This window comes from Solea senegalensis, linkage group LG3, assembly GCF_019176455.1.
Source record: "Solea senegalensis isolate Sse05_10M linkage group LG3, IFAPA_SoseM_1, whole genome shotgun sequence".
Classification (NCBI taxonomy): Eukaryota; Metazoa; Chordata; class Actinopteri; order Pleuronectiformes; family Soleidae; genus Solea; species Solea senegalensis.
In genome coordinates, this window is record NC_058023.1 from 20,874,648 (window position 1) to 20,898,127 (window position 23,480).

General features: G+C 42.0%; 3 protein-coding genes across 4 annotated transcripts; 1 reads left to right on the plus strand and 2 right to left on the minus strand.

Moving 5' to 3' along the window:
* Positions 1 to 890: 890 nt before the first annotated feature.
* LOC122766187 (extracellular calcium-sensing receptor-like) lies at positions 891 to 10,741 on the plus strand (the record flags this gene model as incomplete). Its single annotated transcript, XM_044020861.1, has 15 exons — positions 891 to 1,100; positions 1,185 to 1,553; positions 2,456 to 2,719; positions 2,838 to 3,059; positions 3,146 to 3,718; positions 3,840 to 3,844; positions 4,863 to 5,030; positions 5,179 to 5,467; positions 5,549 to 5,635; positions 6,211 to 6,402; positions 7,694 to 7,963; positions 8,024 to 8,227; positions 8,715 to 8,934; positions 9,655 to 9,771; positions 9,867 to 10,741. Coding segments are annotated over exons 1-15 (4,065 nt in total), but the record flags the coding sequence as incomplete, so codon positions are not given.
* Positions 10,742 to 10,882: 141 nt separating this feature from the next.
* LOC122766632 (extracellular calcium-sensing receptor) lies at positions 10,883 to 16,737 on the minus strand. Of its 2 annotated transcripts, none has more exons than XM_044021657.1 (11): positions 16,355 to 16,737; positions 15,748 to 16,192; positions 15,509 to 15,661; positions 15,234 to 15,434; positions 14,565 to 15,143; positions 14,344 to 14,474; positions 14,093 to 14,189; positions 13,817 to 13,940; positions 12,853 to 13,325; positions 12,696 to 12,776; positions 10,883 to 12,545 (listed from the first exon to the last, which is right to left on the minus strand). In XM_044021657.1, the coding sequence occupies exons 1-11, from the start codon at positions 16,705 to 16,707 to the stop codon at positions 12,189 to 12,191; spliced, it is 2,994 nt and encodes a 997-aa protein (XP_043877592.1). In that variant the 5' UTR covers positions 16,708 to 16,737; the 3' UTR covers positions 10,883 to 12,188. The 2 variants fall into 2 exon arrangements, with proteins under 2 accessions (XP_043877592.1, XP_043877593.1); XM_044021658.1 differs by having other exon boundaries at positions 15,748 to 16,223; positions 16,355 to 16,422.
* Positions 16,738 to 16,793: 56 nt separating this feature from the next.
* Positions 16,794 to 21,621, minus strand: LOC122766633 (extracellular calcium-sensing receptor-like). The gene is made up of 8 exons (XM_044021659.1): positions 21,148 to 21,621; positions 20,614 to 20,908; positions 20,227 to 20,516; positions 19,742 to 20,037; positions 18,911 to 19,122; positions 18,595 to 18,816; positions 18,390 to 18,513; positions 16,794 to 18,110 (listed from the first exon to the last, which is right to left on the minus strand). Exons 1-8 carry the CDS (start codon positions 21,459 to 21,461, stop codon positions 17,206 to 17,208), a joined length of 2,658 nt encoding a protein of 885 aa, XP_043877594.1. The 5' UTR covers positions 21,462 to 21,621; the 3' UTR covers positions 16,794 to 17,205.
* Between the last annotated feature and the right edge of the window lie 1,859 nt (positions 21,622 to 23,480).

The following is a 23,480-nucleotide window of genomic DNA, read 5'->3' on the forward strand; positions in this document are numbered from 1 at the left end:
AACTACTCTCGTTGTAGCTGCTGAGATGCAGAGCATCCACCGTGCCAGAGGGGGAGCTGTGTATCTGAGAGCTGGCCTATCTATTACGTCACTTCCAGGTACCTGGCCAATCACAGGACAGTGGGAAAGCTCTCGTTGGCTGGCCAATCACAATACAGTCCACATTCTAGGGGTGTGGTTTTGGTCTGAAACAGCGCAGCAGACGAGAGCGTCAGTGAGGAGATATTTTGATCGGCTGCAGCGATTAGGAGGTTTTTAATCATGAAAACAAGTTAATATATTTAAGTAGACCTCCATAACTAACATATATGTGTGATACAAGCATTCTATGTCACCTTTAACAAATACACACAGAAGCCATGTGGTCAAGAAGCCATCTTGATTCTGCCATCCTGCTGTAGTTTATTTGTCAACCGCCATCTTGATTTGTAGTCCACCTCTATCTGACTTGACCATTTGACCTGTACACACACAGACTCTCTCTCCCTCTCTTTCACACACACACACACACACACTGTATATAATTACATTTAGTAGATATTCTTGTTTCAATCTTTGATGTCTTTTCAATAAATGTTTTCTAAAATATAGTGATGGAGTCATGAACACTGACCTTAACTGAAGCAAGTGAGGCCTGCAGTTCTTTAAATGTCGTTCTGGGTTCTTTTGTGACCTCTTAGATGAGTCGTTGCTGTGCTATTGGGGTAATTCTTGTCGACTGGCCACTCATGGGAAGGTTGCCCACTGTTCCATGTCTTCTCCATTTGTGAATAATGGCCCTCACCATGGTTCTCTGGAGTCCCGAAGCTTTAGAAAGGTAACCTTTTCCAGACAAATAGATATCAATTACTTTGTTTCTCATTTGTTCCTGAATTGCTTTAGATCGCAGCATGGACGGCCTCCTTCTAAAGACTGTAACCCACCAGACTGTCCCCATTTCCATGCTGCTCTCTGGCAACCATCATGAGAGTGTGCAGTTCCACATCCTGCAGTCTCCTCACCATCCACTTCTCCTGGGGTTCCCCTGGCTCCGTCGTCATAACCCCCACCTCAACTGGGCCACTGGGGCTATCCTAGGCTGGAGCGCATCCTGTCACCAGGTTTGCCTGAAGCAAGCCGCTGCACCCGAGCCGGCCACCAGTTCCAGTTCCGCACCAGATGTGTCGGGGGTCCCTGTTGAATAGCTGGACTTCAGGGAGGTATTTAGCAAGACCAAGGCTACCTCTCTTCCACCACATAGACCTTATGACTGCGGCATCGACCTCCAAGCCGGTGTTGTTCCACCTAGAGGCTGCCTGTATTCCTTATCTGAACCCAAGAGAGAGGCGATGGACAACTATATTAATGACTCTCTGGCGGTGGGCATCATCCGCCCCTCCTCGTCCCGGCCCCCACTTCGCCTCGGTTACCCGGAAGGAGTTCTGCTCACTCCTGGGGGCCACCGTCAGCCTGTCCGCAGGATACCACCCTCAGTCCAGCAGCCAAACGGAGCGAAAGCACCAGGAGATGGAGACGGGTCTTCGCTGCACGACACCTCAGCACCCATCGTCCTGGTCTGAACGGCTCTTGTGGGTGGAATACGCCCACAACACTCTGACCAGTTCTGCTATGGGCCTGTCCTCCTTCCAGTGCTCCTACGGCTTCCAGCCGCCTTTGTTCCCGGCTCTTGAAAGGGAGGCTTCCTGCCCCTTGCTCCAGGCTTTCATTCGCCGATGTCGTCAGACCTGGGTCCAGGCTCGGGCCGCCCTCCTCCGAGCCGCTAGCCACTACGCATCTGCCTCCAACCATCGCCGCTCTAACAAATTAACAAATTTTTGTAGTTGTAATAACAGTTAGTGTTTTTAATAGCAGTATTTGGACATTTTTCCATGGATAAATCCATTATTTTTATATGTAGGCATGCTAAATACATTTCTGAGGTGTAACATGGAAAAAGAAATTTTACACTTTTTACAATTTTACAATTTTGATCTAATTTTAATCAGAATTACTGTTAAATATTACTCCTTGCATTGCTTTTTTTAGGATAAACCTTTTAATTTGTGGGTGGACATATTAAATTAACATTGAAAATCTGTTAAATATAGGTCATTAATTAGCTATCTGGGTCAAGGGTCGCTTTTTAAAGAAGGTGTTTAATAACAGTTACTTTAAAACTTTGGGTCACATATTCAGTTAATAAGGATATATTAATTATTAATGAATTAATTTCCTGAGTGAGTGAGTAAACCAATTAATTGAAACAGCTAATTAAATGCACAACTAAGACTATCACGGTCAACATCTAGATGGATGTTGAAATCCCCTAAAATTACTACTTTATTTGTCTTTAGTACTGTCACTCCGGCAGTTTGCCCCGCCCCCTCCTCTGCCGGCCCTGATTACACACACCTGCTGACAATTAGTGGCAGAGAGTGGGTGGAACGCAACGGTGCTCTACGACATCTTCCTGAAGGGGCTGGCAAAACCGATCCAGGAGCAGCTGGTGCCGCTGGACTTGCCAACGAGCCTGGACGCCCTAATCGCCCTGGCCATCCAGACAGACAACAGACTCCACGAGCTCAGGCAGCGTGACGACCGACCACTGCGCTCCGCAGCGCCGTCTGGGCTGGCGCCCCTCCGATTGCCTCTCGAGCAGCCTCGATACCCCAGGGAGGGAGCGGGAGACCATGGGCAGAAATATCAATGGACTTTGTCACGGGGCTCCTGGTCTCCCAAGGTAACACCACCGTCCTCACGGTGGTGGATAGATTCTCCAAAATGGTCAGATTCATAGCCCTGCCAAAATTACCTACAGCCAAAGAAACTGCTGAAATTATGACTAACCACGTCTTCAGGATTCATGGATCCCCCAAGGACATTGTTCCAGACCGGGGCCCCAGTTCGTATCACGGTTCTGGAGGGAGTTTTGCCGGCTCATCGGAGCCACAGCCAGCCTGACCTCCGGATACCATCTGGAGGCTAACGGCCAGACGGAGCGCCTGAACCAACAGCTGGAGGCCGGCCTCCAATGCCTCGTTTCACAGAACCCCTCATCCTGGAGTAAACACCTGGTCTGGGTAGTAACTCATTGCCCACCTCAGCCACAGGTATGACACCTTTCAAATGTGTCTATGGTCATGAGCCCCCTGTTTTTACCAACCAGGAACCTGAAGTCTCGGTGCCCTCTGCCCACGCCATGGTTCGCCGCTGCCGCCGCATCTGGGCTGCCGCCCGGCAGGTGTTGGTCCGCCAGGGGGATCGGGTCAAAAAAGCTGCGGACCGTAGGAGACGGCCCGCCCCCACCTACCAGCCAGGGCAGAAAGTGTGGCTGTCTGCCAGAAACCTCCATCTGCGGGTCCCCTCCCGGAAGCTGGCACCACGGTTTGTGGGGCCATTCCCAGTCTCCAAGGTCATCGGCCCCGCAGCAGTTCGCCTGCGCCTGCCCCGGTCCCTCCGAGTCCACCCCACGTTCCATGTCAGCCAGGTCAAGCCGGCCAAGGAGAGCTCCATGGTCCCACCCTCCCCGGCCCCTCCTTCGCCGGAAGTGATAGACGGAGGTCCAGTCTACAAGGTCAAGCAGCTGCTTGCGGTCCGAAGCAGGGGCCGGGGCAGGCAGTACCTGGTGGACTGGGAGGGATACAGTGGGTCCCGTCCCGGTTCATCTTGGACCCTAGCCTCATTAAAGACTTCCACAAAGAGCAGCCTGGGCCGTCATGAGTCGGCCCTTCAAGAGGGGGTACTGTCACTCCGGCAGTTTGCCCCGCCCCCTCCTCTGCCGGCCTGCCTGCCCTGATTACACACACCTGCTGACAATTAAGCCATGTGGACTTTAAAAACTCTCTGTTCCCCTGTGTCAGCGCCAGTGTGTTTTCGCCCATGCTTGATCACCCAAGCTCCTCGTCACAGCCACAGATGCCACAAGTTTTTGATCCTCTTTGTGAGCGACGCTTTTCCTTTGTAAGTTTTCTTAGCATAGCCTGTAATTTAATACCTTAGTTAAGATTTATAGCCCCTTTTGTTTTCCTCCTTAGGAGAGATTTTCTGTTTGTTCATTTTCAGAGCTTTTTAGGAAACTCCAATCACTAGTATTGTGACTTACGTTTTATTAGTTAGACTGAGTAGATCCAATCATTTAGATTGCGTTTTGTGTTTGACCTCGTTCTTAGCTAGTTATAGATCGCCAATCAGTAGGATTGTGCTTTGAGTTTGTTTTCTTTTTGAAGTGCTTAGAGCCTTGCTTTTCCTCCGTTTGGAGATTTTTCTGTTTAAGTTTTTCATGGAAACCATAGTCTGAGTTTGTTTCCTCTTCAGAGTGATTTTTTGTTTCCGCGTTTATAGTTCCGCAACTTTACTTTTGAAAAGCGTTGTGCTCCCCATTGGTTATAGTTTTTCATAGCCACGCTTTGTTTTCCCTCAGTAAGAGGATCTGCCTTGTGTTTTGTTAAGAGTGCCAATAAAGACAATTAAAAGGCCTCTGCGCCTGAGTCCTCGCTGTTCCGTCTTGTCAAGTACTAACTCAGATAGGAATTCAGAGAACTCTAATAGGAACTCTAAATAAGGTGCAGGTGAACGATAAACTTTGACTATGAGAATAGTTTTTTGCAGAAAGAATGAGAATAGGACTTTCAAAATATAAATATTTAGTTTTGAACTTTAGTTCCTGATTGTGGACTACTGTCCAATCCAAAGCAACACTGTCATTAATAAGATGCAAGACTCAGAAGGTGTGATACTTTAGCCTTTATAAAGTGCCTTATAATTTCCTCTGTCCCTCTCATTCTCTCCTCCCAGTGAAACATTATGACTTCACTTGCTTTATTTTCTTTGCTTTACTCACTCAGTGTCCTCACTTTAACTGATAGCTCACTTTCAAGCATCACCACTGCAGCTCCACCAGCAGCCTCAAAGTGCGCTCTTCTAAACAGCTTCCAGCCAGGATTTTTTGTCCAGGGTGACTATGTCATTGGTGGGATTTTCCCCCTTCATTATAATGTGAAAATGCCAGACCTTAACGGTACCTACAGACCACCACCAATAAATTGCAATGGGTGAGTTTCATAGATGATTGTGGGAGGATTATACTTACTTTTTCCTGTAAACTATGTCTAATTGTGCACTCATAATATATAATTGAGTAGACCGAATGTGTTGAATTAAGTTTTTAAATGAACAGACAGCATTCATCTGTATCGACAGATTTGATCCCAGGGCTTTCCGGTGGGCTCAGACTATGAGACTGGCAGTGGAGGAGATAAACCAGAATCCAATGCTGCTGCTGAATCACACTCTGGGCTACAAAATCTTTGATTCATGTGCATATCCACTGACAGGACAGAGAGCTGTTTTATCGATGCTGAATGGGGTGAGTGAGGAAAACTCTACTTTGTGCACAAATGCCTCATCAATCCTCGCTGTGATTGGGGCTTCTGGATCTGCTCAGTCTATCGTTGTGTCAAGAATCCTGCAGCCATTCAAGATCCCCATGGTAACAGTAACTTTTATTTACGTCAATGATCACAAAAATGTCATTCGTTTCTCAGTAACACTGCACTCTGTTTTTACACAGATCAGCTACTTTTCTTCATGTGCATGTTTGTCAGACAGACAAAAATATCCAACCTTCTTCAGAGTAATTCCTAGTGATGACTACCAGGTAAAATGTAAAACATGTGGTCAGTTATTGTTTTCAGTCAAAGCTCGACACGTTTACTACTCTCATCAGAAATAATTATTTCAACTTTAAACTGTAAAATTAAAACTTTGAATAAAAAAGAGGCAAATCTTTGAGGTAAAACACTGAGAAATGGATTTAAATTTGTATTCTTTCTTAAATTAGTTAGTGTTCTTTTCAGCTTTGATTTTTGTAATAATCACTGATGATAATCACCAGTATATTTATATTTTTGTTTGTTACAATCTTTTTTATTGATGTTTGTCGATGTTTTTCACTGTTAGTCTGTCTGCTTGTTTTAGAGTCTTTTATATATATACAGCACTGCGTACATTTTATTTAAATGAAACCATGCTTATAGATGTTCCCTATCAAATAGTTCATCAAAATGTCTTTGTTCTGCCGAAATTCCATGCTTTATCGTTTACTGAATGCGGGCATGTTATAGCAGGGCACAAAACCAAACCATTTATGAAAATATTGCTTTTCATTTTTTCATGATTTTGATGTCTGATATGAAACTGGGTGAGTTGATTGTCTTTTTCTGTTGAGCCCAGGTGAAAGCCTTTGCACAGCTGCTGGTGCACTTTAACTGGACCTGGGTGGGGCTGCTGCGAGAAGACAATGATTATGGCCGTTTTGCTGCAAAAGGTTTACTTAGAGAATTACAGGAAACCAAAGTATGTGTAGCGTACCAAGAAAGGATTCCTTTGCTCTACACTCGCCAGGTGGGACTAAGGATAATGAAGGTATGAAAATGCTGTGTTTAATGTAGTATGGTAACACTTTATATTAGGGAACACATATTCACCATTTACTACGTGCTTACTAACATATAAGTAGCATACTAGCTCTTTATTAGTAATTATACACATATTATAGTAAGGTTGATCTCAATTCCCTTGTAATTCGCTTTGGATAAAAGCATCCGCTAAATGACATGTAATGAAATGCAATTATTAAGCACGTACTAATACTTTATTCTACATATCCTTATTCTACCTCTATTATCACATGAATTAAAATTTTACATAAGGTGTCAATATGTGCTTAATATTTACTAATAAAGGGCTAGTATGCTACTGATATGCATGTTAGTAAGTACCTATTAATGGTTAATATGTGTTCCCTAACATAACGTGTTACCATATTTATATACAGAATTTCTTGTGTTTATGACCACTAAAAACTGCTTTACACTAAAGTTTTTAGTCATTCACCCATTCACATACATTCACACATGTATACATTGCATCTATGTGGAGCACATTTTGTCACACATCTTTCATACCCATTCACACACAGTAATGTGAGGTTAAGTATCTTGCCCAAAGAAACATCAACATGTAGACGCATGGACCCGGGAATCAAACCCTCAACCTTTCCGTTGAAAGACGACTCACTCTACCACTTACCCACCGTCCCCCCTTTAATGTGTTCTTACCACATAAGAAGTTCTTACCATAATAACAACCTCTGGAACTCTAGGGGCTGGGATGAACTAAGTTATAATAGTTTTAATGAGTTTCAGTTAAAGACACATTTGTGCTGCTAACACATATGAATACATACACATTAAAGCTCCTATTTGTGGTCCTACTGTTTTCATTACATTCAGAGACTCCAGGAGAAAACTGTTTATTTGTCTCATTTTCATACGTTTATCTTATCAGGCCCATATTAGATCCAGAGAGGAGAAGAAGAGAGTCATGGTGTGAATTGTAACTCTCTGCCCATATATCGAAAAAAAAAAACAAAGAACATCACTTAACTAAGTCCACATTAGGTCAGTACATCAAAAATGGCAAAGAATCAGAATTGCGCAATGCCAAACATTGTCCAGTAAATGAAGAGGGTCATAACACGAGGAAGATGAATAATGTCACAGGTGAAACTGTTAGAGCAGAGCACTTTGGCAGAATTTTGCATAAGCTCGGTTTTTTTTCACTTTGTACATCTGAGTTTTTCTTATTGTCACTCAGTTTTGATTATGTCTCTGTGTAAAACCCTGTCATCTACATTATCTGACCCTCTGAAAAGGTGATACAACGCTCTACTGCAAAAGTGGTGGTGGTATTTGCAGGCGAGGGGGCGATGACACCTTTCTTGAGAGACTACATGACTCAGAACATCACTGGAATACAGTGGGTGGCGAGTGAAGCCTTCGTCACAGCATCAGTCTTTTCAGGGAGAGAGTATTACCCTTACTTGGGAGGAACCATTGGGTTTGGCGTCAGAAAAGGTCATATCTCCAGACTGGGTGACTTCCTGCAGACAGTAAACCCTAAGAGATATCCTGACAATGTCCTGGTGCATGAGCTGTGGGAGTCTCTGTATGGTTGCAGTCCTTTTCCATCCTCTGTCACCCAGATGCCGCCCTGCTCAGGGCAGGAGACTCTGCTGGAACAGCACTCAGCCTACATGAATACATCCAGCCCTAGAGTAGCCTATAATGTATATAAGGCTGTATATGCCATTGCTCATTCCCTGCACAACCTCCTTCTCTGTCAGCCAGGGAGGGGACCTTTCCAGAACAACTCATGTGCTCAGAGCAACAACATACACCCTTGGCAGGTACTGTATAATCCACTATTGTTTTACCATTACAAACTGTGGGTCAAAGCCCAATGGTGGACTTTGTAAGTACTGTATGTGGAGGTGTAGATTGTAGGAATGACAAACACCTTTTCTTTGTTCTAAAAAAGTTAAAATAAAATAAATTAAAATATATTTAAATTTTAATGAAAAATGTTATTTATTAAGTTTCAATTGTTTACTGTTCCATTGTAGACACAGCACTGAACTTCTAACTTATGGCTAAAAAAGATAATTGCAATTATTTCTGACATTGATTAATTTAGTAATGTGGGACAAGATATTTTAATTTCTATGTGATGTGTTAACTTTAATGTTATGTTACATTTCTACTAATGTACAAATTTAGGCCATGGATTTTTAGGGGCCTTAAAACATCACAACTCTGAAGCTCTGCAAACATTTCACTGAAACACTTGTTCAGGGCAATTCAGTGTTTCATTTTGTGCATTTCCTATTTTTTAAGCTGCAACACTACCTCCAGGAAGTGAACTTTCAGATTGCTGGTAAGGAGGTGGACTTTGATGCCAAGGGTGACTCTGTACCCTATTATGATATTATCAACTGGCAGAGAGGCCCACAAGGAAACATTGAATTTGTCAATGTGGGTTTGTTTGATGGAACCAAGGCTGTTGGAGAGGAACTGTTGATCCAGGAGGACGGGATAATGTGGGCAGGACATCAGAGTGAGGCAAGCTGCTCACACTGTGTTTTTACCTTCATCAGATGCCAACTGTTGAAGTTCTGTAGGTTGAGATGGAGGTAAGTCAGGTGGACAGAGCAGACTGGATACAGGGTCATTTGTTTTCATACGCAACAGAGATTCAAAGCCCAGCTGGACTATGATGTGTTTGGTGACCAACTATCCACTGTTGTTTTCCTTATGGGTCTTTCTTTATGGAATGTAAGAGTGAATGGTTGTTTGTCTCTGTATGCTGGACTGGTGACCCGTTCTTGGTCTGATCCAACATTTTGTCCTATGTCAGCTGGGATTGGCTCCAGTTCCCCGCGACCCTCATGAGCAGGATGAAGCGGTAGACAATGAATGAATCTTTCTTCATGACAAAATACTTCTGAAAGAGCTCTCATAGATCTACATATAAATATATTTAACAGAACCACAGGTTATGAATTAGCTTATGGGCAGGAACCCAGTCCTGTCCAGCTTGCAACCATGTGACCATCAAAAACTTATTTGATGAATACCTGCATACCTGTAGTTTAGACTGACATCTTCACTCCAAATATATCTAACTAATACAAAATGCTAAACTGTTAAACACACTTGAGGAACTAGATAACAAATACTTTATTGACAAGTGGTTTTGAGGAATTTTCCATCTTTGAGTGATTGTCCAATAACATTCACCAATATCAGCACATGGTCTTTCCAATCTAGGTGCCAGTATCTGTGTGCAGTGCCAGTTGTCTTCCAGGTTTCCGGAAGGCTGTCCGTCGTGGGGAGCCTATCTGCTGCTTTGACTGTGTACCATGTGACAGTGGCAAAATTAGCAATCGGACAAGTAAGTTTGATCTGAACAATAAAATGTCAAAGCAAACCCATTGCATTGTAATGCAATAATGAAAATTGTTCATACTTTCTTCCCTTTAGACTCAGTAGATTGTACAATTTGTCCTGAGGATTTCTGGTCAAACAACGACAGAACAGCCTGCATCTCCAAGAAAGTGGAGTACTTGACCTTCGATTCATTGGGAATAGCCCTGACAGTGATGTCTGTGGTGGGCGCCTGCTTCACTCTGGCTGTCTGTGGAGTCTTCTTCTGTCACAGACACACAGCCATCGTCCGTGTGAATAACTCCGAGCTCAGTTTCTTCATACTGTTTGCACTGACTCTGTGTTTCCTGTGTTCTCTGCTTTTCATTGGAAAGCCAACATATTGGTCCTGCATGCTGCGCCACACTGCCTTTAGCATCACATTTTCACTGTGTATTTCCTGCATCCTGGGGAAGACCCTGGTGGTACTGGCTGCATTCACGGCCACCAGGCCAGGGCATAACATCATGAAGTGGCTGGGGCCTAAGCAGCAGAGGACCATCATCTCCAGCTGCACTCTGATTCAGGTGGTTATCTGTGCTGCCTGGCTCATTGATGTTCCCCCGTTTCCATCCAGAAATACACAATATGAACATTCAAAGATCATATTGGAGTGTAGTGTGGGCTCTAGCCTGGCATTCTGGTGTGTTCTTGGATATATTGGTCTACAGGCCTGTCTGTGCTTTGTATTGGCTTTTCTGGCCCGAAAGTTGCCGGGAAACTTCAACGAGGCCAAGTTCATCACATTCAGCATGCTGATCTTCTGTGCTGTGTGGCTAGCATTCATCCCTGCTTATATCAGCTCCCCTGGAAATTATGCAGATGCAGTTGAGTCATTTGCCATCTTGGCCTCCAGCTTTGGCTTATTGTTCTGCCTGTTTGCTCCAAAGACTTACATTATTTTACTGAAGCCTGAAAAGAATACAAAACAGCACCTGATGGGGAAAGAAAATAAATGATGAAACACAAATTAATCGCAAAATAACATTTTGATTGTTAAATAATAGTTTAGCCTGTTGTCACTGGTGTAAAAAATTTAATTTTGACATTGCACATGTAGTGTATAAAAAATGTAATGATTAAATTGAGTTCATCACTTTAATCTATAGCTTGAAGAAAGAAATGTATACAAATACAAATAATTCATCTGAAATAAAGACGTGAGGGAAAGACTCGTAGACTCGAGTGTGAGTAGCTAACATTGTTGCCTGACAGCAAGATGGTCACTAGTTTGTATTCTAGTTCGGTCAAGGGCCTTTCTTTGTGGAGTTTACATTTCTCTGCGTGTGAGTGGGTTTTCTCTCTCCCACATCCTGCAGATCAGGTTAAATGGACACTCTACTCACTATGGGTGTCAATGTGAGACTGAATGGCTGTGTGTCTCTGTATATGTCCTCTTATTTTGTGAAACAAAGTTACATTTCTTTTTTCGAATTTTGAAACAAAATAATAAACAGCTCAATTATCATTTATAGCAGTGAAAAGGAAAAAAGAACATGTGCACCTTAAAAGCTCCCATTTGAAGTATTTTTACTGACAACAGTGACATTTCATTTACAACAGAAGAGCTAAATGATATGAGTCCCTCACAGCACATGATTTAAATAATTCCACACTCTGTCATGGTTTGATTTGTCTGTCATGTTTCATGAGTTGTCTTCCTGTTTTATTTTGTGAGCACTCACCCCTGTCTCAGGTTCCTGTTTGCCCTGCCCCCTTCTCGTCTGTGTCCACCTGCTGCCTGATTGGACTGCGCACCTGCATGCACTTACTCCCTAATCAGCACTGCTGTTAAACCCTCTCTGTGTCTCCTCTCGTCGCCAGTTCGTTTGTAGCTTTGTCTCGCATTCCAGCACTCTTGTCCCACGTACCTTGTCTCAGTTCTTGTCTTCCCGCTCTTCAACCCTTGCCTGCCAGATTGTCACAACCCCGTCTCTTGACTTGTGATTCTGTTACCTCTGCCTGCTTGAACTGATTTCCCGTGAACTGACTTGGACTGAGTAAACGTTTTTGCAATTTGCCTGAACCTCAAGTCTCTGCATTTGTGTCCTTCCCCTGGCTTCCACGACCTTGTTCGTGACACACTCATGTTTTCAGGTCTTTTTCCGTAGAATTGATTCCAGCCATTTCCGTTCTCATTTGTTGTAGAACTTAATGTTGTCTGAAGAGCTTTTGGTGCCTATTCAACAAACCATACTTCTACCTTTAAGTAACACAAAGATTAGTGTCCTGTTTTTCAGCTATGCAGGGCCTAAAAAAGCAACCATCAAAGATATCATGAAGAAATAAAATGAGATCAGTCCAATAATATGAAGTGATGAAGTGCAACTTGCCATCTGCTCCCTACATAAAGCATAAAATAAAAAAATGCCAAAAATACTTAGTTCATCTGGTATTTTTTCCAGTCACAACTTTCTTATTATTTCTTTCAGGTTGCAATAAAATAATATAACATTTGGGGACAAAAATACACAGTAATAGCCCGAAAGTGGAAGCTAATATAGCAAATATTTCTACAGCCACAGTAAATTTCCCAGGAGAGCTAACATAAGCTGGTATGAAAGTAATCCACACAGCCCAGAAAATCAACATGCTAAATGTGATTAGCTTGGCCTCATTGAATGCATCAGGTAACTTGCGCCCGAGGAACGCCAGGAGGAGGCAGAGGAATGCCAGGAGTCCAATGTAGCCCAGGACCAGGTAAAATCCAGGAGGCCATGTCTCTTTACACTCTACAACGATCTGATTATGTAAAAAAAAAAGAACATCAATAGCAATACAACACAATTTCAGTGAGAGTTTAAATATATTCATTTTCTTTGATGATAATGCACAATGAAGACCCTGTGTGATTTACATTTTTGGTAGAACAAAAAAGCACATCATCCTTACTTTTCCAGTTGAGGCTTGATAGTTTGTGTTCCTAAAAGGGAAAGGGGGTTCCCCCAACAACCAACCAGCACAGAGACAAACCTGAGAGCACACAGTAAGATAGCAAATCATTAAAACATCCTAAAATCTTCAGAACTTGAGGAACCTAGTTTCTCACCTGAGGAGCTGTAGTGCAGAGGATCAGTGCTCTCTGTTGAGAGGGCCCAAACATCTTAATAACTCTGGAACCAGGTACTCTTGCCTGGAAGGCCAAGAGAACAACAATGGTCTTTACAAGGAGGCAAGACAGGCAGAGGACAAAGCTGAGCCCAAACGCTGCCTGCCGAAGCCTGCATGACCACGCAGATGGCTGACCAATGAACACCAGGGAACACAAGAAGCACAGCTGCAGTGAGACAAGGAGCAAGAAACTTATCTCTGAGTTGTTGGCCTTGACAATGGGTGTGGAGCGGAACCGGTGAAAGACAGTGGTGATGATGGTTGTCAGGACAACACCCAGCAGAATGAGTAAGAGCAGGATGATGCCCATGGTGTCGGAAAAGGACAGGAACTCTTCAACCCCGGCAATGCATTTCACCCTGTCTTTGTCTGACCAGTGAAACTCTGGACATTTGGTGCACTCACTGGAACCTTCAAGGGACATTTAGAAACACACACACACACACACACACTGCTGTGTAAGCAGACATGACTGTGGGAAAAGTGAGGCTCAATTATTATCAAAGCTGTCGACACAACGTATAATGTGATGTGATTTTAAATTTCTTCCACCAAAACAATACACACAGCTTTTAGATGTGCATGTCTTTCGGAGAATAAAATAAAAACTTTCTCCGTTTGTAGAAGTCTAGTCTATTTTTTTGTCGTGAAATAACATTTGCAGAACTACATTTATAAGAACCTAATTGTTATCCCTTTTACATGTAATGGAGAAAAACTGAGACGTGATTGCACACGTGTGGTTTAGAATGTTATCTGAGTGAAAGCCGTGGAATTATACATAGTTCAGCAGTTTGAAGTGATGTTAATCATGACTGACATGAGTCAGCTTCAGTTTTTGTGTAAAATTCATAATGGCCAACAGCTTCACAGTGTATATGAATGAAGAACATGTTCAGCACCTGTCACATTACTGATCTCTCCATCAGCACAGGGAAGACAATCAAAGCAGCAGTGAGGCTCTCTTTGACGCCTGGCCTTTCGACTGCCAGCAGGACATGGAGCACTACACTGAGACACTGGCACCTGTGGAATAACAAGAATTCCAAATCAAGATTTATTTCTGATGAGATGCTTATTCAAACTATTAACATAAAGAAATACAACCATGCTAATTATGTAGCCCAGAAAGAAAGGATTTTGCAATGTTTAAAACAGACATTTAGGAGATGTATGACCTGTGACTGCCCTCTTGTCCATACAATGGCACTCTGCTCCATCTGCAATTGTTGCCCAAGTGGAGCTGAACCATCAAAGCTTCCCACTTTGACAAACCTAGATAGAAAAGATAAAAAAAAATCAGTAAGGCTAAATAATAGCTGTGATACAAAAGCAGTGAAAGACCCACAACAAACATAAATACAGGTTCTTAATCATGGTTACATGTACAAAAAGTTGTTTTCCTGCGTCTTTCAGTGTAATATCTAACCTAATGTCACCATTGCCGTCCTTCTGCCAGTTAATGATGTCATACAGAGGGACTGGCTCTCCACTGGAGTCAAAATATACTTTCTCCTCAAACTGGTCAGTAAAGTTTACTGTTTTCAAATGATGCAGCAGCTGAATGTAAGAAGCAAGAAGAAAAAAAAGATTATGACACAAATAAAAAATCACACAGACCCCCATGCTGCTGTTTAATGTTCAAGTTACCTCTGTGGAAGTAAATGATATGTCTTTAACACACTCCCCTGTAAGACCTGTAGAACTGCAGTTGAGCAAAGTGTGCAGAGCGTGGGCTATAGCATACACAGCTTTGTACACATTGTAGGATATTCTGACCTGAGATACATCAGTGTAACTGCTGTTTGTTTTCCGCAGATCCTCTGAACCTGTGCATACAGGCTTCTCATCAGCCAACACTTTTAATGTGAGCTTTTGCTCAACAGTGGGCACAACCAAGTTGGTTAAAGAATCTGATTTGTCACCAAAAGCATCTGATCCCATCTCATTATTTACAGTACCTGCTGCATCAGTTTCAGATCTGTTTCTGAACTGTAATCTACAGCCAAAGAGGTCTTCCCAAAACATGTTCACAAATTCCATCCCTGGTTCAGGAGATGGCCGGACATTCAGCAGGAATTCTTCCAAGGTGGGGATTCTGGCACCAGGGAAGGAGAAGCCCAATGTGCCCTCTAGGAGAGGGTGGAAGCTGGGTGAGGTCAGCACACTAGCAGTCACCCAGGCTTCACTAGCTACCCACTGGATCCCTGTCACATTTCTTTTAGCCAGCTGTGAGGGCACGTGAAGAAATATGATTATCATACCTTACTGCATGAAAAATTTTTGACATGAGTGACCACACAATACATGATGGTTCACCTCTGAAAACAGTTCCAGTAGCTGACCCTCTGTGGCGAAGACCACTACAACCTGTGCATTTGAACGCTGCAGCTTGCCTGCCATTATTTGTATCTCAGCTTCTGTGGGTGACTTGTGGATCGTTAGATGAAATGCCACACACCCACCTCGCTGCCTAAACTGGTTAGAGAACGCTTGGATTCCGTAGTGACTGTAGTCATCCTTGGAAATAAACAGAAATCATTTGTAACTCATTTTGGTCCATTTTACTTACAAAAGCAAAGTGATTTTCTCACCGTGGTCCCTACTGTTCCCACCCAGAGCCATTCTAAGGATGTAACCAGTTGTACAAGACCTCTAACTTGAAAGAGATCACTCGGAACAGTCCGCAAGAAGGATGGGTACAGCTGCTTGTCAGTAAGGCAAGTACATGTGGCAAAGTAACTCACCTATTTGAAAGAAACAAAACATTTTTTTTTTTAAATCAGTTTTGTTATCTGAAAAACTGTGACTTGCCTTTTAGTACTTTTCTCACCAGTGGGATATTGAAAGGACCGAGAGTGTGAGCAACAGCTCTTGTAGGGGAAGAGGATGCAAGGCCAATCACTGCAGACACAGGAGACCCAGCTAAACACAAAATCTCAGATTGTTTACTTTTATCCATTCTCTCCTCTGTAATGTTTCTTGTTATGTCATTTTCTTTATGGTCATGCAGCACTGTGCTTTCATCCTGTCTACCACCTATGTCCTTTGACGTATTTAATCTGTTTCCAGTTTTTACAGATTGTTTCACTTTTGTTGTCACAACTTTGACATGGCTGATTAAAGGGAAAAGAGCTTGCATGCTGGTGTGGACATGGTCACAGCTGTCCATGATCCTGAAACCAAGTGTGACACCTGGTAACAGACTTGAATCACGATTAATTTCCTCCAATGCAAACACCATGGTCATCATCCAGCGGAAGGCTCTGTGGTCAAAACTGCAGAACATTGAACACAGCTGAATTCATTCTTGGTTTTTCATCATGAGACAGAAAATAACACAAAATATGATACATTAGAACATGTAAGCAGAGTACAGGCAACATGTATGAGAAAGTATTGCCGGAAAAGTTCATGATTTTCACTATGATCGTACTCACCCACTGCAGTGTGTGCGGTGTGGTTTGGTAGAGTAGCTGTGCTGTGGCTTAGGAGCCACATAATGCAGAGGAAAAAAACCACCAATCACAATATCTCCTTCTGACTGCAGGGCCAAAGACTCTGTTTCGACAAGTTTCACACACTGAGGTGAAATAGAATCCAAACCACCCTGTCTTTGTTTCCTCCAAACATTTAATCTGTCTCTTATAGCCTCCTTTCCCTTTACTGCATTTCCCTCCGAACATTCAGGAAGACTGGAAAAAACAGGAAAAGGAAGGTGAAATGAGGTCCACAAAAGCAGCCACAGAGCAGCCATCATCAGGGCTGAATGCTGAGTCCATATTGATGCCATACAGACTGTCAGTGAGTGTGCGTGGATGTTTGTGTGGGCGTAATGGGGACAGAGATTCTCCACCACAGTCTCTGAAAGTCATGGTGTGGATTATATAAAACTTTATTCCTTAGGACTTCATTTCATTGGTGATTTAAATTGTGATGTCACAAAAACAGTAAACGGCAGATGTGGCCTGTTTTTGTTGGTCTGTTTGCCTTGGATGGTCATTGGTTTGTCTGCTGATGTTTGTCTTTGTTGATCTGTTCATCTGGACAGATAAACTATACATACAAAGTAACGATAATAACTGATGTTACCAGATGTTTTTTAATTGTAATATGGTACAACCCTCATGTTTGAGTTTTATTTTATACATTTAAAAACAACTCTCACATTTTTTGTTGCTTATAACCACCACCGCCACATATTTGGCTTTATTTGTCATTTTGTACTAATTAAAAAGGACATTTTGTATGTTTATTTTCTTTCTTTCACTTTTTCCTAACCTTAGATGCACTAGGATTGATTTTTGTTCATTAATTGTTTCTTGGTGTTCTTCTCTGGCCGAAACAATATGATGAAACACTTTGGAGCAAAAATACATAAAAATAGTCCAAAACTGGAGGCCAGGATGGCAAATATCTCCACAGCCACAGTAAATTTACCAGGTGAGCTGACGTAAGCTGGGATAAATGTGATCCAGACTGCACAGAATATCAACATGCTGAAGGTGATGAGCTTGGCTTCGTTAAAATTGTCAGGTAGTTTTCGAGCCAGGACAGCTAACACGAAACAAAAGACGGCCAATAGGCCAATGTACCCAAGAACTGCCCAGAACCCAAGAGCTGAACCTAAAGCACACTCCAGGATAATCTTCTCTTTGTATGTGGTCAGGTTTTTTAGTGGAAAAGGGGGGCTAACAGCCAACCAGATAGTACATATTAAAACTTGAATAAATGTGAAGGACACTACTGTCATTCTTTGCTGTAGAGGACCAAACCACTTCATGACATTACTACCAGGAAGTGTAGCTTTGAAGGCCATTAGCACCACCATAGTTTTCCCAAGAACACAAGAGATGCACAGGACAAAGGTGATTCCAAACGCTGTGTGACGCAGCATACAGGACCACTCAGAGGGTGTTCCTATAAATGTTAATGAACATAAGAAACACAGAGCCAGTGAGAAGAGCAGCAGGAAGCTCAGTTCAGAGTTATTAGCCCTGACAATCGGTGAAGTCCTGTGATGAAAGAACACTGCTGCTGTAATAATGGCCAGACAGGCACCGCCAACGGAGAATACAGCCAGGATGATTCCGAGGACCTCGTCAAAGGAAAGAAACTCCACTGGTTTTGGGAAACATGTGCTTCTTTCTGCATTAGACCAGAACTCCCTTGGGCAAGGGAAGCAGTCTGATGAATCTGGAAAAAAGAGTTCGGACGGCAAATCAGAATTCTTTCAAAATCAGACATTTTAAGGTAGACTGTCCACACTGTTAATTGTTGGGGATCAAATCTGATTGATCTGTCCAGACATGATCCACTTGTCTACACGGGTTGGATTGGTAATGGTGTAGCATTTGTGGTGCAACTTTCAAACACAACTCGACATGCATTCAGAATTTTTCTGACGGTCTTCTTTAAGGCCAAAGACTTAAAGCAGTCATATTTTTATGCTGCTTCTAAAACATCTAATTTTACCTGTAGAATTGCTGATTTCTCCCTCAGGACATGGAACACAATCATAACAGCAGATGGGTTTCCCTTTCTGTAAGACTTTACGAGTTCCTGGAGGACAACTGTCAGTACACACTGATGATGGCACCTGTCACAGAGATACAGACAAACTCACACACAGATCTGCCCTTGATGCACAGCCGATAGATGTTGAATTATTGCTCCTCACTTGTGTGCTACCCCCCACCCAGGTGAGGTTTTTGTTGATGCTGAATTCCTGGCCAACTGGCAGTGATGCATTGTAATGCCCCACTGTCACCAACTTAACACTGCCACTCTGACTCTGTTGCCAGTTGACCAGGTCATATGTGGCCACAGGATCCCCATTGGCATCAAATGACACTTCATAACCATTTTGAGAAAAACTGACTTTTTTCAGCTGAGTCAGAACCTGTGACATTAAAGTGAGATAATGTAAGTAAACATGTAAAGTTAATGTGTTCATCTTACAAAAGAAAAGTACCATAAGCAGCATTATCACTGACCTGTGTGGAGCCTATTTTGGTGAGTCTGTCGCACTGAGCTGTAGAATTTGTTTTCTGACACACTGAGTTGTGAATGGCATGTGCTATTGCATAGACGGCCTTGTACACCATGTTAGTGATTCGAAGCTGGGACGTGTCAGTGTACGGGCTCTGGAGAGTCTGAATGTTTTCAGTTCCATCACACTGACTCTTCTCACTGCTGACACTTGACTCTAAAAACACAGCAACAAGAAACATGTTTTTTAGCAGCATTGCTTTATTATTACTACTGTGTTTCTATTTAGTGTTGTGAAATATGCTGAATTTACCTTTTCTATGCAATAATATGCTATTTTATTTTGTTCTTTATATATATATATGTATATATATATGTATATATATATATATATATATATATATATATATATATATATATATATATATATATATATATATATATATATATATATATATATTTCCCAAATCTGTACCAAATTGCACTTGTTGTTATTTTACTTTAAACATGAGCTGATGTAACCCAGTTTATTGTGTTCAGAATACACAAATGTCTGTCATTGTTTCCCTTCATACTAGTTAACGCACTTTTTTAATTTAGCTTGGTGGCCAGAAGTCTGTCCATGTTTTTAAGACTACATTTGTGAAATTTTGCTTGTTTGGTCAAGACAGTGGTGATACATTTCTCGAGTAGAGATAAAACATTCATTATTCCCATTCCAATAACTATAAATATCCATTTAAAAAATAATCTGGAGTTTGATATTAAAGAAGTATGATTATGTAAACACATCATAACCAGGAGGATCCAACTGTTAGTGTCACCTCTGTATTTACCTTTGCCCAGCTTGCAGTTGAATTCATTCTCCCAGAATTCAGTCAGCACTGGAGACGCAGCCACTTTATTGGGAGGCAGATCCATCAGGAAGTCTCTCAGACCAGGAATGACAGATCTTTCGATGCCGATTCCAATGGCTCCAGCAAAGAAAGTGAACCTCAGCATGTCTGGGTCAGTTACCCAGGCCTCACTGCCTATCCACTGACGAGGAGGCGAAGGTTTCTGCAACAGCTCCTCAAACAGGAGCCTCATGTCTCCTGGGGCTGCAAAAGCCACAATAACCATAGCTGTTGACCTGGAAAGACAATAACGACAATTTATTAAAGTACAAATTATAAAAAACTACAAATTAAAAAAAAAAATTACATATCAGTTATGTGTGATTTAATATTAGATAATGGATGTGTTTTGGTGTGATGATGGTGTTATGATCAAAAAATCATAATATATATGTATATATATATATGTATATATATATATAAACCTGCGAATAACATCAGCCACTTTCTGGATCTTGCTAAGTGGGTGGGTCCGATAGAATGATTCAGAATATTCGACACAGATTCCCTCTTTGTGCGCTGCTTCCAAGAAAGAAGCCATGCCATTATTGCCATAGTCAGAATCTGAATGGACAGCACCTATCCATGTCCAGCCAAAGTGCTTTACCATCTTCGCCAGTGCTTTTGCCTGGTAGTGGTCACTGGGAATTGTTCTGAAGAAGCTTGGGTACTGCTGCTTATTGGACAAGCAGGCACACGTAGCAAAGTGGCTCACCTACAGCAAAACAAAATTGTGTAATGATTTAAAATTAATAAGATAAAAGCATAAATATTTTTGAACAAATATTTTACTACACAATCCATGTATTTACTTGAGGAATATTAAAGGGCCCAAAGACGCGCGACATGCTGATGGATGGTGTGGAACCAGACTCACCCACGATGGCTATCACTGTACCAGATTGTGAGCAGTGGTCACTGGTGTTAACCTCCAGGTCCTCACCGTTAGAAAGCTGGAATGCCAAATGCACTGCCATGGGCACTGCAGCGCACGAGTCATATATCTGGTAACCGAGCCTGATGCCTGGCAGGAGATCTGTGCTGTTGTTGATCTCATCGATAGCAAAGACCATTGATCGAGAGAATCGCAATTCACGAGAGTCGAAACTGCACAAAGACATGTATGTTACTGGTTGAAATTATCATTAGATCACAGTTTACACAGAAAACACACCATTAATTACAGCAATTCACTGTCATTCAGAATTCACAGAAGTCTTTTTCAAGATTATAATCAGTCAAATAAAACTTAATAAAAAGTATCAATTTTCAAGCATATGAAAAACATTTCTCTCCCCACACAGCTTTGCACACTCATTTTATCCCCACTCGTCCCCCTTACTGACCTCCCTGTGCACCTCAGTGGCTCAGGTGTAGAGGTGTAGTTATGCTTCACTGTGTGCAGGGAGTAGTGTATGGAGAAAACACCACCAATAATATAGTCACCGTCCATAGAGAAAGCAGGTAGATGAGCTTTCCCCAGCAGCTTACATTTCACAGTACTGATCCCGGCACCAGACCTGGGCTGTGTGAGCCCAGACCTTTGTTTCAGACCAACCTGAGAACCATTGAAGACAACAGCTGAGTTCAGTTCAAACACACCCAGAGCTAATCTCAGGCCAATAAAGAGAGCTGAGATCTCCATCACCTGTGTCTGCATGTAGAAGTGTGTTATCACTGCTTTATATAGCTTTTCAAACTGTAGATTCCCTCCCACTCTATGTCAACTATTTGTTCATCTGAGAGGCAAGGCCTTTACTGAATGGTCTTTGATGACTTATTTTAATATTTTTTCTTTTTAGTTCTTTGTACACGTAGAAGCACAAACCTCAACAATTGATTTTAAACCAATAGGCAAAGTAAACAGCCATAATAAAGATTTGTATTTTTTAAATGAATGAAAAATTAATTCCATCTAGTGGACATGCTTATAGCCACTTCACACCTGTGTATAACCAGCAGGTTAAGTAGTGCATGGTAGAGTTCTCAAGGGGCCTGAAAATTACAACCCAACTCGACCCAGCCCACGGGTCACGTAAAACCGGTGCGCATGGAGTGGCGTCAGGTCTGCCCCTCTCCATCAAGTAGCAATGCGTTCAACACCGATGATTGACATCAATCAACATATAATTTACAAATTGCAAGAAATTTGTTTTGTGAGGGGAAAAAAGGAAGCCTGACAACTGAAAAAGTGAGAACAAATGGTTGAGCCGTGTTGGCTCAGCGGTAGGGCGAGTTGTCTTTCAACTGTAAAGTTGTGGGTTCAACTTCTCACCCTGCTAGTCTACTGTATATGTGTCCTTGAGCAAGACACTTAAGCCCAGGTTGGAGCGTGTAAATGGGTGAATGACAAAATTGTGCCCAGCCATGGGAAAACCAGAAACGAGTCTCCAGATGGGGCATTTTGAGTTATTTACAGTTTCTGAAAGTGTGATTTCTAAGCTTTCCAACAACGTCTAACACAAAAGAAGAAGAAGATGTGGCCTTTTGAATGTAGGCACTACTCAAACTGGTTTAGGGAGAATTTTATCCTCAAAGATTTACATCTTCTGGGAGCCAAATGACAGTATCATCACATTTACATAGTCCAACCCCCCTCCTGGTCTAGCTGTCAGTAACATCTGATATCTGTTAGCCCACAGGTTGAGAAACTATTGTAGTAGTTTGAACAATGGTTATCAATAGCACGTCTTGGGACCCCAAGTTCAACGCAGGGGTCCCAGACGTTCCCAGAGAAAAATAAAATTAAATATGAATATACATTTCATAAAAATGAAAAACAAGAAAGGTAATATACTTAAAAGTTAGAAGAATCAAAGATAGATACATATTTCTAATATAAAATAAAATACATTTAAGTGGCTCTGTGGTGTACTGTGTATGGATCAGTATGTTGCTGAATGAGCTGATGATGTGCTAACTCTCAGCTAGTTGCTAAATCATTAGCATAGCAGTTAATACTTCATGCCCAAAGCTGTGTCATTCACAAATTATTCAAGCACGTCAGGTTGGTTTGTTATTCATATTAATAGCAGATGCTAACATGCTCCTTACAGTTTATAATACAATTATCTGATCAAACAGAAATTTCGATGTACGTATCATTTCCATTTTAAAAGGAGAATAGTAAGCTAGCTAATAACAATGTAAGCCACATAACATTCTGAAATGCAAAGGGGATTATTAAAAGATAGCGTCTAGCAAGAAAAAACATGTTTTCCCTGTGACTTCTAATGAACACTAACGTGACGTAGATTAACGACATTAATGAAAACTCACTCTATAGGAAGAGTAGAGGTTATTAAGTGGTGCTGGGTGCTTTCTTTTCATTGCAGGCACCATGTCATCATCTCAGAAGTAACTACTGTATGTATGTTAGCCTCAAGGTGTCCAATTATGTCTCATGTCCTGCCACTCTCTTTCGGCTGCTAAAGAATCCATCCGTTTGTTGTACATAAACTCTGGAGAAAGTTTGTGGCTACATGTTGCGACTTTTTCTCCCGTAGCATTTCCATAGCATAGCAGAAGTGAAGATCGGTATCTGCATGGTCAGAAGCTTCTGTGTTTGTTAAGAAGTACAGCCAAAGATTTGCGCTGTAACTTCCACGATTTAGTTCTTTTGTAATGCGTTTGTCCTTGTCCATCTTCATTCAACGGTGAAAACAAACCCTACCTTCTC

Excerpts from the sequence above, each read along its gene's own strand:
- LOC122766632 (XM_044021657.1), bottom strand. The coding sequence starts at position 16,707 with ATGGCATCAATATGGACTCAGCATTCAGCCCTGATGATGGCTGCTCTG. Across the intron at positions 15,435-15,508 it reads TGGGAACAGTAGGGACCACG|GATGACTACAGTCACTACGG; the intron begins GTGAGAAAATCA and ends TTTATTTCCAAG. Across the intron at positions 15,144-15,233 it reads TACTGGAACTGTTTTCAGAG|CTGGCTAAAAGAAATGTGAC; the intron begins GTGAACCATCAT and ends GTGCCCTCACAG.
- LOC122766633 (XM_044021659.1), bottom strand. The coding sequence starts at position 21,461 with ATGCAGACACAGGTGATGGAGATCTCAGCTCTCTTTATTGGCCTGAGA. Across the intron at positions 20,909-21,147 it reads CCACTGAGGTGCACAGGGAG|TTTCGACTCTCGTGAATTGC; the intron begins GTCAGTAAGGGG and ends GTCTTTGTGCAG. Across the intron at positions 18,817-18,910 it reads CCAAAATAGGCTCCACACAG|GTTCTGACTCAGCTGAAAAA; the intron begins GTCAGTGATAAT and ends TTAATGTCACAG.